The sequence below is a fragment of the Ixodes scapularis genome, unplaced genomic scaffold (assembly GCF_016920785.2).
Source record: "Ixodes scapularis isolate PalLabHiFi unplaced genomic scaffold, ASM1692078v2 PGA_scaffold2__306_contigs__length_199485367, whole genome shotgun sequence".
Taxonomy (NCBI): Eukaryota; Metazoa; Arthropoda; class Arachnida; order Ixodida; family Ixodidae; genus Ixodes; species Ixodes scapularis.
In genome coordinates this window covers 170,874,318-170,889,102 of record NW_024609857.1, presented here as the reverse complement: position 1 = coordinate 170,889,102, position 14,785 = coordinate 170,874,318, and the positions used below count along the sequence as shown (strand labels likewise).

The 14,785-nt window shown below is 44.7% G+C and overlaps 2 protein-coding genes across 3 annotated transcripts in view; one reads left to right on the top strand and one right to left on the bottom strand.

Moving 5' to 3' along the window:
* Window positions 1-10,735, bottom strand: part of LOC8028452 (DNA mismatch repair protein Msh2) — a 104,875-nt gene extending 94,140 nt beyond the window's left edge. The window contains exons 1-4 of the mRNA XM_040221076.3: window positions 10,562-10,735; window positions 5,955-6,004; window positions 4,469-4,504; window positions 4,121-4,208 (exon numbers count right to left, since the gene is read on the bottom strand). Coding sequence (XP_040077010.2) covers window positions 4,121-4,208; window positions 4,469-4,504; window positions 5,955-6,004; window positions 10,562-10,595 — 208 coding nt within the window. The 5' untranslated portion in view covers window positions 10,596-10,735. The remainder of the gene's footprint in view (window positions 1-4,120; window positions 4,209-4,468; window positions 4,505-5,954; window positions 6,005-10,561) is intronic.
* A 255-nt stretch (window positions 10,736-10,990) lies between these two features.
* LOC8042426 (mitogen-activated protein kinase kinase kinase 7) overlaps window positions 10,991-14,785 on the top strand; it is a 34,007-nt gene continuing 30,212 nt past the window's right edge. Inside the window, exons 1-2 of one of the 2 annotated variants that reach the window (XM_029994364.2) lie at window positions 10,991-11,211; window positions 11,309-11,419. In XM_029994364.2, the coding sequence (XP_029850224.1) occupies window positions 11,089-11,211; window positions 11,309-11,419 (234 nt within the window). In that variant the 5' untranslated portion in view covers window positions 10,991-11,088. The remainder of the gene's footprint in view (window positions 11,212-11,308; window positions 11,420-14,785) is intronic. The other variant, XM_029994365.1, reaches the window with a different exon arrangement.

Sequence of the window (14,785 nt, the reverse complement as noted above, 5' to 3'; positions counted from 1 at the left end):
AAATGTTGGTTACTGCATTAATTTTCTAACGATAGTCTTCCCAAACAAAGTCAGTGTGTTCCTGATAAAAACCACCAATCATTTCTTTCACAATTCATGTACGCAGACAAAACTTTGCACTGCATTCTGCCTTGCAACTGCCAGTATATACGGTAAATTTAATTCATATTAAGCCAAAGGTTCAAAAGCTGACCTTTTTGGGCACAAGCTACCGCCCTTTATAAAAGGTACAGTTGTTAGTATCCATCCGTCCATCCATCCAAACCCATCCCAGTGTCGGTATTGATGCATTGAAACAACTAAGAAGCCTACAGACCTTGTAAACAATAATGGGCACACTTGGAAGTGTTTGGCACAAGTTTACACATTAATGAGTAGCTCACATACGCTAAAACAGTGCTTAAACTGGAAAAACACTTTCCTCAGAGGAAGGCACAGTTGAGGAAATTTGGTGGTTCAAGAAACCCATGTGGGGACTCTGAGAAATGCCTGGCTTCGTAGGAACACGGTTTGAGAATGTATGCCATAAGAAAACAAATGCATACTAGCTGCTGCTAAAAAAAAATATTTTGTCATTGAAACTTTTTTAAAAATCACTGCTAAGTTCTGAACTGGCTAACGCCAAATTCAGAAACCTTGGTGTCTTATGTCAACTGCTAGCGCAACATTTCAGAAAAATCTGAGCTTTTGGCAACGAGTAGTTTATTTCTGAGGCGAGAAAACTACAGAAAGGCTAAGTGACCAGGCTTGCTGTCAAGTGCATGGGTGCTCAAACTTCCTGAATTTGAAGAGCACCAGTCTGTTCCAAGTGACAGCCAAACACACCTCCTCTCACCTGGCACTGTGGCAATGCAGTAGTGTTGCAAAAGCATTGTGGCAAAGTGTGTCAGACTTGGTTAGCAATATTGAACACCCTAGAAAATATTTGATTTATAGTTCTGCACAGACCTCACCTATGCCCAAATGGGACTCAAACTGAGAAAACTTTTTACAGCGGAGCTGTTAAGGGCTAGGTTCCCCAGGATTGTGTCCGTGTATGTCGACACAGACCTACCTGAACAGCTAACGCAATCTATAAGCGACAGCGGCAAGCACACAACCAGTCTAGTTTTCGCCGTCGCTCGTAAATGACGGCAACCTTTCCAGCTATCATGGAAGAATTGATAGTTGGGTGCATTGGTGGGAATTCATCTAGGAAACAGCGGGAAAAACCGACGACGACGAAGAAGAAGCACACAGTGTATCGAGTACAGCTCCGCTGGTCTTCCTTCTTCACAAGAGTGGAAAGGCTGAACGTTTTATTTTAATTTTCTTCGAGATCATTTCAGGGAAGGTAGAGCAGAAGGTATAAAAGAGTCACAGTAGTTCAATTTTGAAACAAAAACAGAAAAATAAATCTGAAATGATACTCAAAAGTCATACAATGTCAACTTATGATCAAACAAAAGGAGAAATAAAACAGTGTAAAACACGTCCCTTTGATGTGACTGTGATTCAGCTTAGCATAGCTTTCCTAAATGTCTCCTTGAAGTGGATGAGGACAAGAAACAATGTACAACTTTACATAAGAATCACTGAGGTAATTTCGCTGCTCGAGGAGAACTTGAGGGTGCTTTGAAAAACCCCTGGCTCCTTAAAAATCCAGATTGAGAAGCCAGGGTGTCTGATAAACTGCCAAGTTCATGTTATACGAGGATTATTAAAAAGAATTATGCGATTCCTAAGCCACAAGAGCGAACCACACACTTCACCTGCCGTGCATTCGCAATTGTACAAGGTGCTTGCGTGCCTTCGTCCATACGTAATAAAATAAAACGCGAATGCACAGCAAATGTGCAAAAATAAATATATTCAAGATAAAACAATGTTGCACATGTTCCTCGACACAGATTTTGCCACTGTGCAACGATGTCACCAAACCTGGGACCAGAATGGCATAAGTATATTGCCTCACAATGTGCGGCAGACTCACTTTGCCAGTTTCAGCACGTTTAATAAACACCGAGATCAGGTTCCCAGCATGTGCGTCATAAAGGCTGGTTTCACACATTTGCGTTGAAGTGCAACTGAATGCGTTGCAACTGCAATAGGCTCGTCATCAGTGCTGTTAACTTCTTTTGGGCGAAGACGCCAGGATGCAGCCTATGACTCGCCAGTTTTAGCAAAAATTCGCTAAGTGATGATGATGATAATAACTTTTTTCTGAATTTTTAATTTTTTTTTTTTTTTTTGATTGGATAAGACACGTTAAGATTCTTTCTTATTTTTTTTTATTTTTTTATTTGGAACAATATTTTTAATTACGTTCTGCGGTGACGAATCAAGTGAACAGTCAAAGCCGGCCGTCTTATTCCCAAGGTGCTCGCAAATACCTCTGGTGATTTAAGCATTCGAGGCATTGGCGAAATCCTGGTCCGGGAACAAAACAGCAAAGCAGCGGAAGACTGCAAGTCATACCTTTTTTGTGCCTCGTCCTAAGTGGGGTTATCGAGCAAAACTGCTCGCTTCAAAACAGTTTTCTTTTTTTTCTTTCGTGACGGCCACAAATGGGTCTTTAAACCCTGAAAAAGCGAGTGGTTCTAAAGTTGTTCGGGGTTTGAGAACGCCCTTGTCTTACGTTAACCAACGCTACCTCGCTCACCTTCACCCTTAACAGGATGAACAACACTTATGACTGCTTACGTGTAGGAATGCAAAAGCATTCTTACAAGCAGCACACTACGTCTTCATATAGCATATGGCGCTGCGGCGGTGACATCACACTCCCCCACTGCCCAGACCCAGCGAACTTTGCCGGCTTCACCATGGCTTCTGTGACGAAGCATCGTGTTGCTGTGCTTTTCTGTGTGTTTTATTTCTGAAGCACGTCTGCTTTGACCTTGAGCGCACCCGCCCGCTTCCGTGACGAAGGACCCAATATAACGAGACAATTTAGGTACCGTTTTTCGCGTTTACAAATGCCGCCGACTCTGCTCAATGATAAACCGTTAATGCTTTAACATTAAAAATGAGTGACATCCAGAGCTGTCCACTGGAAGCCACCGGAGAGCATTCCTACTGACCTATTTTCTTTTTTTAATTTTTTTTTAAGACAAGGATTACCATTTTTTTAGACTTCTTAGCAACTACCCATCTATGTAGCTTTAGGGCTTAAGTAACAATTTACTTTACTGTAAAAAAAATTTAAAGAAAAGTCCCTAAAAGGTTAAGATTCCAAAGAGATGGAATTGTTGTTAAGACGACTAAAAACACGCTAAGATTAGTGACTTTCTCACTAAGTTAACAGCACTTCCGGTCATACTCGGATGCAAATGAGTAAGCCAGCCTTACCACTGCTATTAGTTCCAAGCTATATGCTAGGGGTGGCCAAGCTGCGGCTCGTGAACCACATGCGGCTCTCAACGTGTTACAGTGCGGCTCGCGGCTTCCTCCCCTAGCCCTAACTCCTACCCTACCCCTACCCCCCCCCCCCGGAACTTAAATGTAAACATTTCGGCGGAACTCCGCCTAGTTAGGTAAGTAATAAGAAAAAGTACTACGTAGACTCTAACCAATTTCTTCAATCTGCCCGACGTTTCGAAGCCAGCTCGGCTCCTTGTTCATGGGTGACTGTATATGGGCCCAAAGGTAGCAACCTGTCGTCGTTTTCTTCTCTTCTCTCCTAGCTTTGTTTTCTTCTTTTGTTTCTGTGTGTGGTGCACTTTAGCCCGTGTATATAACTGCTTGGAAGCGTTCCGGTGGATCGGTTCAGATTGTTGCTTGTATTTTGTATGTGCCAAGATTCTATTAAGAGCCGCTTTCTCCAGTTTCTTTCTTTGTCCGGAACGTTTTAAATCAAGACAGGTTGCCATTTGGTAGTCTTGTGCTACTGCTACCTTAGGTACAGTTTGAGTGCTTTTGACTCGGATAGATTGAAAGCTGGTTGAGTTTTGTCTATTGCTCTAAACAAAAGTTAGCCCTCCCCCCCGGCTCCTGGAAGTTTCGTGGTTTTGTTTTGCAGCTCTTAGGCCAGGTCAGCCTGGCCCACCCTGCTATATGCCGAACAAACAACTCCAACAGTCTCCAACAGCGAGACCACAGTGTCTCTGCAGCAGGGTTGAAAATCCCTTGGGGTACTCACCGGAGCCAAGGTACTTGAGGACAGACATGGTCCGGAACACTTCGCGGCACACATACTCCGCATCGCTCGAATGAACAGTGTAGTAGTCCTGCAAACATGCATTCTTTACCATAGCCATTGAGTGGGAAGCGAGACACCCAATGCAGTGAAACCACCTATCGCAGTAACAGCCATTCCACTGCCTCAAAGCGAGTACTAGAAGGATCAACCGATTACCAGTAGATTACGAAAAGAGGATACATGCATCAAGAAGTGTTTGCTGGAGCCATAAAATTTGTACTAGTAGGAAAATTTGTGCAGCTAGCCTCAGTTTGAACACGACTTCCTATCAGGTTTAAGGATACTCACATTCCTGTCGAAAAACCGGAATGTTGTCGCAGGCTTCTGAAACGATAAACGTGGCAACACTATGTTTTCTTAATGCTGTTAAATTGTGAATGTGTTTAATTTATTTTTAAGCTTAGAGCGATAAAGAAACATGCAAATAGTAAAAGAATTTGTAGTTTGTAGTTGGGCAAGATTCGAAGTGCCAAAAAAGAAGAACAAAAAAAAATAAGACAAAACAATGTGCTACTGTCAACTGAATTTTTATTCAGAAAAGACAAACATATATACACTCCCAAGCGAACCACTCACTCACAGTCAAACTTCTCGCAAGATGAATTAAAATTTCTTATCTGATAAAAGGTTTGACAATGTGCTGATACATGCTTCATAGCCCTTCACCTCAATTTTAAAAGCCTCAAAGATTTCTCTTTTTGTTTTGTACCTTCCCAAACTTTCTGGACATAAATTTCAAGTTTGAAAAAGAATTATGTTTGCTAGCAATATGCAAGACCTAGAAAAGGTGTGCTTTCCTTCGCGCGTTCAAAACTGGTAAAGAGAAGTGTGGCAACCTTCTTAATGCTGGCCGCGACAGAAAAATCGTGGTAACATGTTGCTGGATCAAGCTTCTGCATGGAAGTCTGCCGTTATCCAGAAGGCAATCTTGTGGAAATTGCCGAAAGCCTCGCGTCGAAATTGAAAAAAAGAAAAAAGGAATCGGAAAGCATCTCAAAAAAGAAAAACAGAAAGTGGCGGTTCTGCAATACATTCATAGTGAGTCTCACAATCCTAGAAAAATTGTGGGGTGCCTGTCAAGTTCACAGCACCGTCAAAATTATACAAATTATGCCTAAGGGTGAATAAGGAAGCACACAAGGGGGAAACATGCACAAAAGGTGTGTAAACAAATATGTAGATTGCGAAATATCCGTGGTTTACGAGATGCCAACAATGTGCAAGAGAGCATATATTGGGCATACGAGGATATGTGCACAGGGCCAGTGAGCATGATCTTTTGTAAGGTGGTCACCTTTGGAAAACTTGGCCGTTCATTGTGAGAGGTGGCCATGCTCTCCTGTACTCAATGGAACTCGAACCTTAGGAAGGTAAAAAAAACAACGAAAGAGGTATCCTCTAGGCTTTTAAAATCGGGGTGAAGGACAATGAACAATGTATCAGCACATTGTCAATCCTTTCATAGGATAAGGAATTTGAATTTATCTCGTGAGAAGTTTGATTGTGAATGAATGGTTCCCTTGGGAGTGCATGTATGTTTGTCTTTTCAAGATAAAAATTCAGTTGACAGTGGTACATCACTTCATCCTGTTCTTTCTCTTGTTCTCGTTTTTTAGCGCTTTTCGAATCCAATACAAATAATATTAGGTTGCACGAATGGATGAAAAAGACAACAAAATGGTTTAGCGATGAGACCTCCACTTGTTATTAAGGGTAACAACCAGTTTTGCAGCTTCTAGACTTATGCAGTTTCTGAAAAACGAAAATATCTTGCCTCTGGAAGGGACCTGAGGAAGCCCAGGAACCCGGAATCCCGCTCCACCTCTGCACACATCCAGCAAACAATTAAGCTCGAGGGTTGAAAAATAGTAATCAAAGAGAATACAAGCAAGAGGAATGGAATGATATTTGAGGAAATAGCCTCACAAATTAATAATATAACAGCAGGAGGAAAGAAATGCTAATAGTACACAGCGTTAAAAATGAAAAGCTCTGAGCCACTTCAGCTTGATCGTGCTTAAAGAAGTACTCTGCCGTTTTCTTCATAGTCCCCGATTTGCCTAAAAACTTGCTAAAAACACCAACAAACATCGTTGAACTAGTAACCCAAATATTTGGCTAAAATAATTTTTTTTTCACGAAGTTACAGAATTTACAATTTTGGTCCTCATTGTGTTTTTCAAAGTGAGAAACTCTACTGGCAACATTGAAAAAGTGACGTCATGGGTGGGCAGGGTTCACTCTTAGGGCTGTAGACTTTGTTCCCAACTGATTACAAACAGTTTTATGGTGTGAAATGAATGCTTTGGAAAGTCCCTTAGCGATACAAATGCTCGGCATAGTTCATTTTTTAACAGCCCGCTCGAACCGCAAGCCGGCCCACCCGTGACGTCACGGCAATGAAAAGCGCGGGTATACTGTAAAACCCTTTATTTTCGCGGCCCCTATTTTTCGCGAATCGCTCACAGGTGACATAATCGCGACCACTAAATTTCACGAATTCCAGACGCCTGCATTGAAAATTTTAAGGAGCGAAATTCTTCAGTTCGTGAAATTCGCGAAAATTGAGGGCTCGCGAACATTAAGGGTTTTACAGTATTCGAATCTTCGTTTTGGCGCCATTTTCCCTTGCCGATTTCACAATAGCTATTTTGAATTTTGCGATACTAAATAGCATACCGGAAAGAGTAAAAGATGGCAATTTTGAAAATATAGTTAGTTGCGGTTGCTCCAAAAATCGCCGGGGTTCCCCTTTAAGATTGAAGAAAGAATAAACATGTAGGACAAAGACCACACAACCACACCTCTCAACTAAACACAGACATATAAGTATTCCAAAAGCGAGCAACCGGTTAAGGGTGGAAAGATTGAGGGAAGGGAATGTAACCAAGAAGAGAGGAAGGAGGGAAGAGACAATGCGGAGAGCAAGTCGTCTGCTTCTTACGCAGGTGTTGCGGTGACGTCAGAATGACGCCGAGCTCCAATTGGCTTCGATTGAAAGAATAGTTAGTTGGTAAACCTCAATGCTAGATGCATCAATATCTACCCACTATTTTTTTTTATTTTTTTATTTTTTCAATAAGCTAATAAGAGTTTTTGCGTTCTAACATCATCGCAACCTCTGTGCAAGATGCAGACAAACTTGCGCTCCCATAGGATAAAATGCAAAGTCAGGTCGACGAAGCCATCTCCGATTTGAGAAATTCAACTTTAGCCATCGTCAGAAACAGGGAGGAACAAGTCGTTTGCGCTGTTCATGGCAAATGACTTTATAATCTAACAACCATATCTGCTGTTATGCCCGCCCGCCACCCCCCTCCCAACGCAGATTGGTCCCTTCCAATGGGACCTCCATACTGTGCACGAATGGGCATTCATGACTATGTGATAGTAAGAATCGGGTGAGGCCTTGGAAATTTCAGCGTGATGTTCCCGAAGTCGGTGATTCGTGCACTTGCCAGTCTGGCCTTTGTATTGGCTCCTGCAGCTTAAAGGGGCCCTGCAATCATATTTAAGCGTCTACCTTTTTTGCGGTTTCCACGTCTCTTGGGGTTCGGGCAAGCGAGCAGCCACGGAGAGAGTAACTAAATACCAGTGCGTCATATTTTAACCGGACAATGCGGAAACCTCCTCCACCGACGGGGGCGACTCGCGGTATCGAAAGTGCGCAAAATGTGACGTCTTTGGTCCTGGGCTTACTACTGGTCAGAGCCGGTAAAAGCTTTTTTTCAGTCGAAATAAAAAATATATGTGGCGCAAACCGTTTCGATTATTTATAAAAGTAGTTTTTGTTTGGTATTTTAGATCAGAAAAGAAACAAATGCAGTTTATAAAGTACGGAAACAAGAAATGACCCGTCGACATACCCGCCACAAAGCGGTGGAAAAGGCGGCGCATACTAGAAAGGAGTAGTGGGATCAGGCGCCGATACAGAAAGGTCCCAAATGTACGCGGCGGCGCTGCGGTCGTATGGACAGAAGGATCCGACCGGCTCCGAGCGTTCGCTGCTTTTATTCTAGCTTAGAACATACAATAAACTAACAAGAATGTAATGAAACTTACTAGCGACACAACGAAAGTTAAAAATGCAAAATATTAAGCGAGTTTCGAACCAAGTTCATTCGCATATCTGCTGCGTGCACTCCCAACTCAATTGCACACGCAGAAATTGGAGGTATTTGGCAAAGCAAAGTAACTATTTCCCTTCTGGGAGCGAACATCCCTCTTCTTATGTAGTCGAGGCCGCGCCATATATACTTTACCAACTGGATATACGAGTTGTTTCTATAACCCTCGGCATTTCTATAGCCCTCGGCTCAGTCGAAGAGAACGTACCTCAGTGAATCATCCACCAGCCTTTGGTGGCTCCAGATTTGATGATTACACTAGGGGTAGTAACGAAGAAATAACAGTATGTGTTCATGAAATGAGTTTCCACAAAGTGGCAGTGTCCATGAAACGTGTGTCCATAAAAAGTTGTCCACGAAACGTGTTTCAACGAAATGATACATTATGAAACACGTTTTTATAACGCCCAACTGCTGCTTTCGATGGAGTTAAAAAGAAGCGAAAAGCAAAGAGAAATATGGAGAGCCTTTCCTGCCACACGGCGACCCACAGCCCTTTTGCTGTTTTCACCGAGGCTGTGGCTAAGGTTCCCTCCAGAGGGAACGATAGTCACAACTAGAGTTCCGTCCAGAATGAACCGATAGTCACCACTAGAGTTTTGTCTATCCTCCTCCGACATTTCGTCATACAATATATTTGTCCTTTACAGTGATGGATAAAAATAATATGTAGTAAAAATAAAATGCAGTAAGCCACTGTCCTCCGGGCCGAATTCTGGGTCCACTGCGTGCGAAGCAGCCACATTACCAAAGAGCTACACCACAGCTTTGGCAGTCCGTCTTGACGAAGTTTTATATACAGTATTTTTTTTACTAAATGAATAATTAAATCTTAAAGCTGCCAAAAGCTAGCATGCGATTACCTGGCTTGTGTTTACCCCAGCTCCCCCCTCTACAGGGATTGCTCTCGTTTCGTCTGGACGGAACCCTACTGGGCCTGCTATCGTTGTCTGGAAGGAACTCTGTTGAGTCTGGTATCATTTTGTCTGGACGTAACTCTACTGGGCCTGGTACGCTCCGTCTGGACGGAACCACTGATCCCTATTGTAGCAGGCTAAATCGCAGATCGGGAGCCCGTCGATGACACTACCGGCGGCCATTGTTTGACACCAGGCAATACACGCAAGTCTATGGGAGAAACACACAAAAGTAGGAATACTGAAGCATGTGGTGCTCGAAGGCGAGTATTTTATGATGTGCTGTGATCATTACATTGGGTGTTTGGAGATCGAATCAGTATTTGTCAAGCAATTGAATGCCCAATAAAAACCCAAACGTGCCAAAGCACCCGCAGCTAAGCTGACAAGCTTGCTCTCATAGTGGAGTAAACACAGGAACATGCCGTCAGCAAGACCTTCCTCGGGGAAGCCCAGAAGCTGACGAATTTTGAAGAAGTTCCACAGCGACAGCTGCTTTCCGGTAAATGTGCAAATTCCGCGTAGGAAAGCCTTCAGGCTTGTCTGCTGAACCCAACTCGCCGAAACCGCCACCGACTCCGCGGTAACTCTTGTCTCATTAAACTTCACTACATTTTTCGCCCAGTGGAGTTGCTCTTAACCACAAAACGCGTATCTATAAGAACTGTGAGGGCTGCCAGTTTTAATGTCTGTGCACAAGCTAGCGAGCGAGCGAGCAGATCGTGTTGGAGCTAGCCTCGAACCAGGAGTAGTTAGTTCCGCGCCGTTGCTGAGGGCACTGAGGTATGAGGTCCCTTCTCAGCGGCCACGGTGTCAGCGGCATAGCATGCACGCCTTTTTCGCAGTGTGGCGGTGCTGTGTGGCCAGTGGCTGGCCTCGTGTTTTGCTTTGGTGTTGTGTCGCTCACAGGTGCTGCCATCATACACAAAGGTGAGCCTTAACCCGAAGAAAGAGAACACAGATTTACGGACTCTGGCGACTTGGTGGCGGCAGTGGGGTACAACAAGAAGCGGTGAGCGAGGGAATGCGGGGCCACCGCTGGCAGCAACAACCGGAGCGGTCGGTTTGGGAGGGATCCCATACTTGGGCGCCATCTATGAGTGAAGCGCACCCGGTGCGCCGAACATAACGTGGCCGCCACGTCGGACAGTCATCACCAAAATGTTTCTTCCACTGTGGCCTCAATCAAGCCTGCTACAATAGAGATCGATGGACGGAATTCTAGACACTCCGTTTCCCCAAAGCTTTGGAAGAGAAGATATGCCGAAAGGAACCACCACGACGAAGCCCTCATTCCGCATCCAAGCTCACGCGCAGTCGGCGTCTGAACCAATTACCTCCTATGTCCACGTTTGGCACCAACTCCGCCATGGTCACCAGCACGTACGAGGTCTGGAACTGTCGAACGCTGACAACTAACACGCGTGGTAAAAATAAATGTGACAGACACTGGAGCACTGCGAGAGTCAGCTTCTACACGCGCCTCTTCGCTTTCAAAAGGAATAAAAACAATGGAATAAAGAAAGCGCGCCAACTTCAGTGGCCAGCCATTTGAGCGATCTCGCTAAGCTCACGTAATGCTTCACTGACTTCATTACTCCCCACTTCATCAAGAAAAATATTCCTTAAAGTTTGTCTCCGTTAAATAGTATTTGTGGTATTTTTAAAATTACAGTTTATACTTTAAAGAAATTGTTCGTAATAATTTAGAGCACTTGGAGTCAGAACAACCTTGACAAGGGGTGAGTGAGACAACCCTGAAAACCAGATGATTTCGATTAGCGATCGCGTTGTTTACGTCGGACGTGTGTGTTCCGTGTGTTCACGAGGACGTGCGATACGGATGCTCCGATCGTAGGTTATCATGGGCGACGCGAAGCCGTACCCGGCGCAGGGAGACTACGACAGCTGCGAGAGCATGAGCAGCGGTTCCCTGGAGTCGCCGTTCACCGAGGAGATCGACCACAGGGAGATCGAGCTGTTCGAGGTGCGTACTGCCCGCGGCTAGAAACAACCTGTTCAAGTCGCCGCGAGCGAGGGGACGACCGTTGGCCCGGCGTTCCTTTTAACGGACCTGGTCGCAGGTTGTCGGCAAGGGGACTTTCGGCCTGGTGCGGAAGGGCCGATGGAGGGGCCAGGACGTGGCAGTCAAGTCCATCGAGTCGGACCACGAGAAGAGGGCCTTCCTGGTCGAGGTACGGCACTCCCGCTGGGCTGGCGCGCATCTGGTCGCGCCGCTTTCATCCGCGCGCATTGCCGTGTCGCCGGCCAAAAACAGACCCTCCTGCGAGCTTCCTTCGCCGCACAACTTATACTGAGCTGGTCACTTACCAGAACTTCGGCTGCCAGTACGCGTTCCACTTCTGGAATTTTTCCTCCGACATACGATGCCTAGTGTTACATTGCTTGTCGAATGTGGGGTTTGTTAAATGATGGGCAGATGCTTCAACATACAGCAGAGTCCTTGTATCTAAATTTACACCCGCTCCAGTTCTTAACTGTGAAATACCGCGGGCTTCCATCACTAGCTGAAACACTGATCTTCTACTCACTGACTACTTGCGTTTGCATTAGCGTAGTTTTTCAGCGAGCGGTGCACTCGATGCCGAGCTGCCATTGCCATTAGAGCCTGATGTTGGTTGTCGTTGACTCGAAAGTCGGAAAAAGAACGCCCATTTAGGGTTTGCCTTTTTTAACAAGGGCATTGGCATAAATCCCAGGGGCGTCAGGGGTCCCCCCCCCCCCCCCCCCCCCCCCCCCCTCCTTCCTATGTTTGGTGAGGGGGGGACTCCATGTGCAGTTGACCCCTCTCCCCAGTCTATATCGAAGGATTGAGACAGCAGCGCAACACGAACACGGGGAAAGCAGAGAGGGACTCGAGCCTATCCTATTCTCCGAAGAATGGCCGAGCACAGCCAGTTGTGTAGATAACTTTTTCGTGATATAAATAACAGGGAAGATGCAGGCAAGCTACTGAGCCTTTAACATTTTGGAAGCCCGATACCAAGGAACAAAGGAGACACACACAGGGCTCGAGATGTGTGTTGTCGCCTTCTTTATTCCTCAGACTTCCAAGATGTAGAACTCTTTCAATCTTGTTGTCTGCAGGCAGTAGGCATACCTGTCTGAATATTGCTGCAAAGTCTGGTGCAGGAAAGTTTGAGCTTGTTTAGTTTATGCATAGTTTGCAAAGCATTGGTTCACAAGTAGACGAAGTTTGTTTGTTTTCTTGTGAATTGTATGTTTCCTACCTAATACGTTTTGATCACAGCTAAATAATTTGGAAATTTCATATTGTGTTAACCATTTTGGATTAACCTGAGACTCGGGTAGAGAGGAAACATCAAAACATAGAGGAGACAACATTATTGGGACGTCGTCCTGTCTATTTTCTGTCTCTTCTACGTTTTGATGCTTCTCCTCTACCCCAGTCTCAGGTTAATCCAACATGGTTAATATTCACTAGCTCGCCTGCACCCTTATGATATTTTCTCTTTCATATTGTGTGTTTGCATTTGCTTGTGATGCTAATTTTGTTGTATGTATATTTTGTTTTTCGGTGTTCTTTCATGTAATACATTTTATTTGAGTAGCCCTTGGGATTCATAAAACTAAGACAGGGCACTACACTTGCGCACTATTATCCAGTGGCATCGCCTCAAGCAAGGGAAAGGAGGGGGTGCTTCAGCCATCCCTGAAGTCTAGTCGACCCTATAATTAGGCTGTATACTTTTCGGTTTTAACCGATAAACATCCGCCAGTGTTGAATATAGAAAATCGGCTAAAACCGAAAAACACCGCTTTGTTGATATTTTCGAGCAAGCGCTGGTTTTTTTCACTGAAAGAGTCCCACGTACTTCCCAGTTTTAACCGAAAAACATCAATAAACATTTGCCGGTGACGGATTTAAAAATCGTTCTATGCAAACTTGCGTCCAACACATTATCTTACCTGGAATCACGCACTTTGCCTCTCTTTCTTTTGCAGCGTACAGGGTCTTGGACCCTTGGAGGACAGTAGCTTTGTTCCACTGTTCTCCAAAGTCTGGGCCTCCTGGGCTACCGAGCTAGATCACTATCAGTGGCCTGAGAGGCCAGTCTCAGCTGTCTGCAGTACTGTCCCAAGCCTCGTTGGACGTTTTGGGGCTTCCCGTGTCCAGCGCAAATGTTGAGCGGGCATTCTCAAAATTGCACGTCGTTAACAGGAGGGAGCGGTCATAAGTGACAGATACGAGCCCAGGAATGTATGCATTCATATACTACAATAATCAAGTGTGAAAGAGATTGTGTAAAGGATATAAATAACATTCTGTCTCTTTTTCGTATTCAGTGGTAGTTTACATTCGCAATTTTTTCCCCCGATAATCGCCGTTTTAGTGTCTGCACGACAGAATTCACCAAAAAGCATTTGTATTGGGGAAATAAATAAACACCGATAAACAACGGCTGATTTTTGTCATAAATAATCATCGGAAAGTATTTACCCTACCTATAATATACACATGCATTTTGATCCCCAAGTCATGGACATCCCAGCCACCTCAGCTTTCCCCGAAAAAAATACTTGGCTATGCCACTGCTACTCTTCACTTACCATAGAGAGCTTTCATTGTAGATTTATTATCAGTCATCAGTGTGAGCTTCCTGTCCCGGTGATCTCTCATAACCGCTCTAGCATCTTTACAAGAGCCAAGCTGGGACAAGGCAAATAAAGAAAGGATGATATTTGGTCGGTCCAAGCGGTTCCTGCTGTTTGTAGCGTAGCTTCGGGAGCCTCAGCGTTTGTATGGTCGTATACCTCGCCCACATCGGAGACTTCCGTTAAGGTGGAAAGACTTCCACTTGGGAGTATCCTCCAATCAGTGACAGAATGCAGAAGCTCAACCTCCAGCACACGCTCTCTCCCTTCCACTGGGCTCTGGTTGCACGGCGATGTGATGTTATTACAGGCACAGAATTCTTAACTTGCCACTTACAATGGGGGGTTATTCACACAACGTTCATCTGCCTTTTTGTTGGACAATGCCAGCCTGATGAGACTGACAAGCTTCTGCACACTTGTGTGCATTTGAAGGTGTCGTGTCAGTACTTGGAATGCTTGTAACAAGGACTGTTTGTAACGCCAGTTCATAACAATGAACTGGTGGACGAAAGTATGTCGGCGAATACCCGCTATAGTTAGCCGAATGGGTAGTGAAAGAACTCCGACAAAGTAGACAAATTCATCTTCAGTTATTCAAACTTATTTATCTTTACTTTGCATGTGTGCGTCATGTATGAACGTTTTTAAGATGCATGTAACACAAAAGAGAAATCTCTCCATTTGCGCCTTGCACTGCGCATCACAAAGGCAGCAACCTCGCACCCTTGTGCGGAGGTACACTGACGTCAACTTCCACGAGGGATAGGTGGGGTTTTTTGCTTGGGCTGCACAAACAGTCCCCGTTGTAATGGGAGATATCTTTGTGATAAAAAATTTTTGGAGATCGCCGGTTCGGAGGTCTGGTAACACTGGCATCCCTCTCGGCTCCCCACCATCCATGTGAATGTCACTGCCCAAAA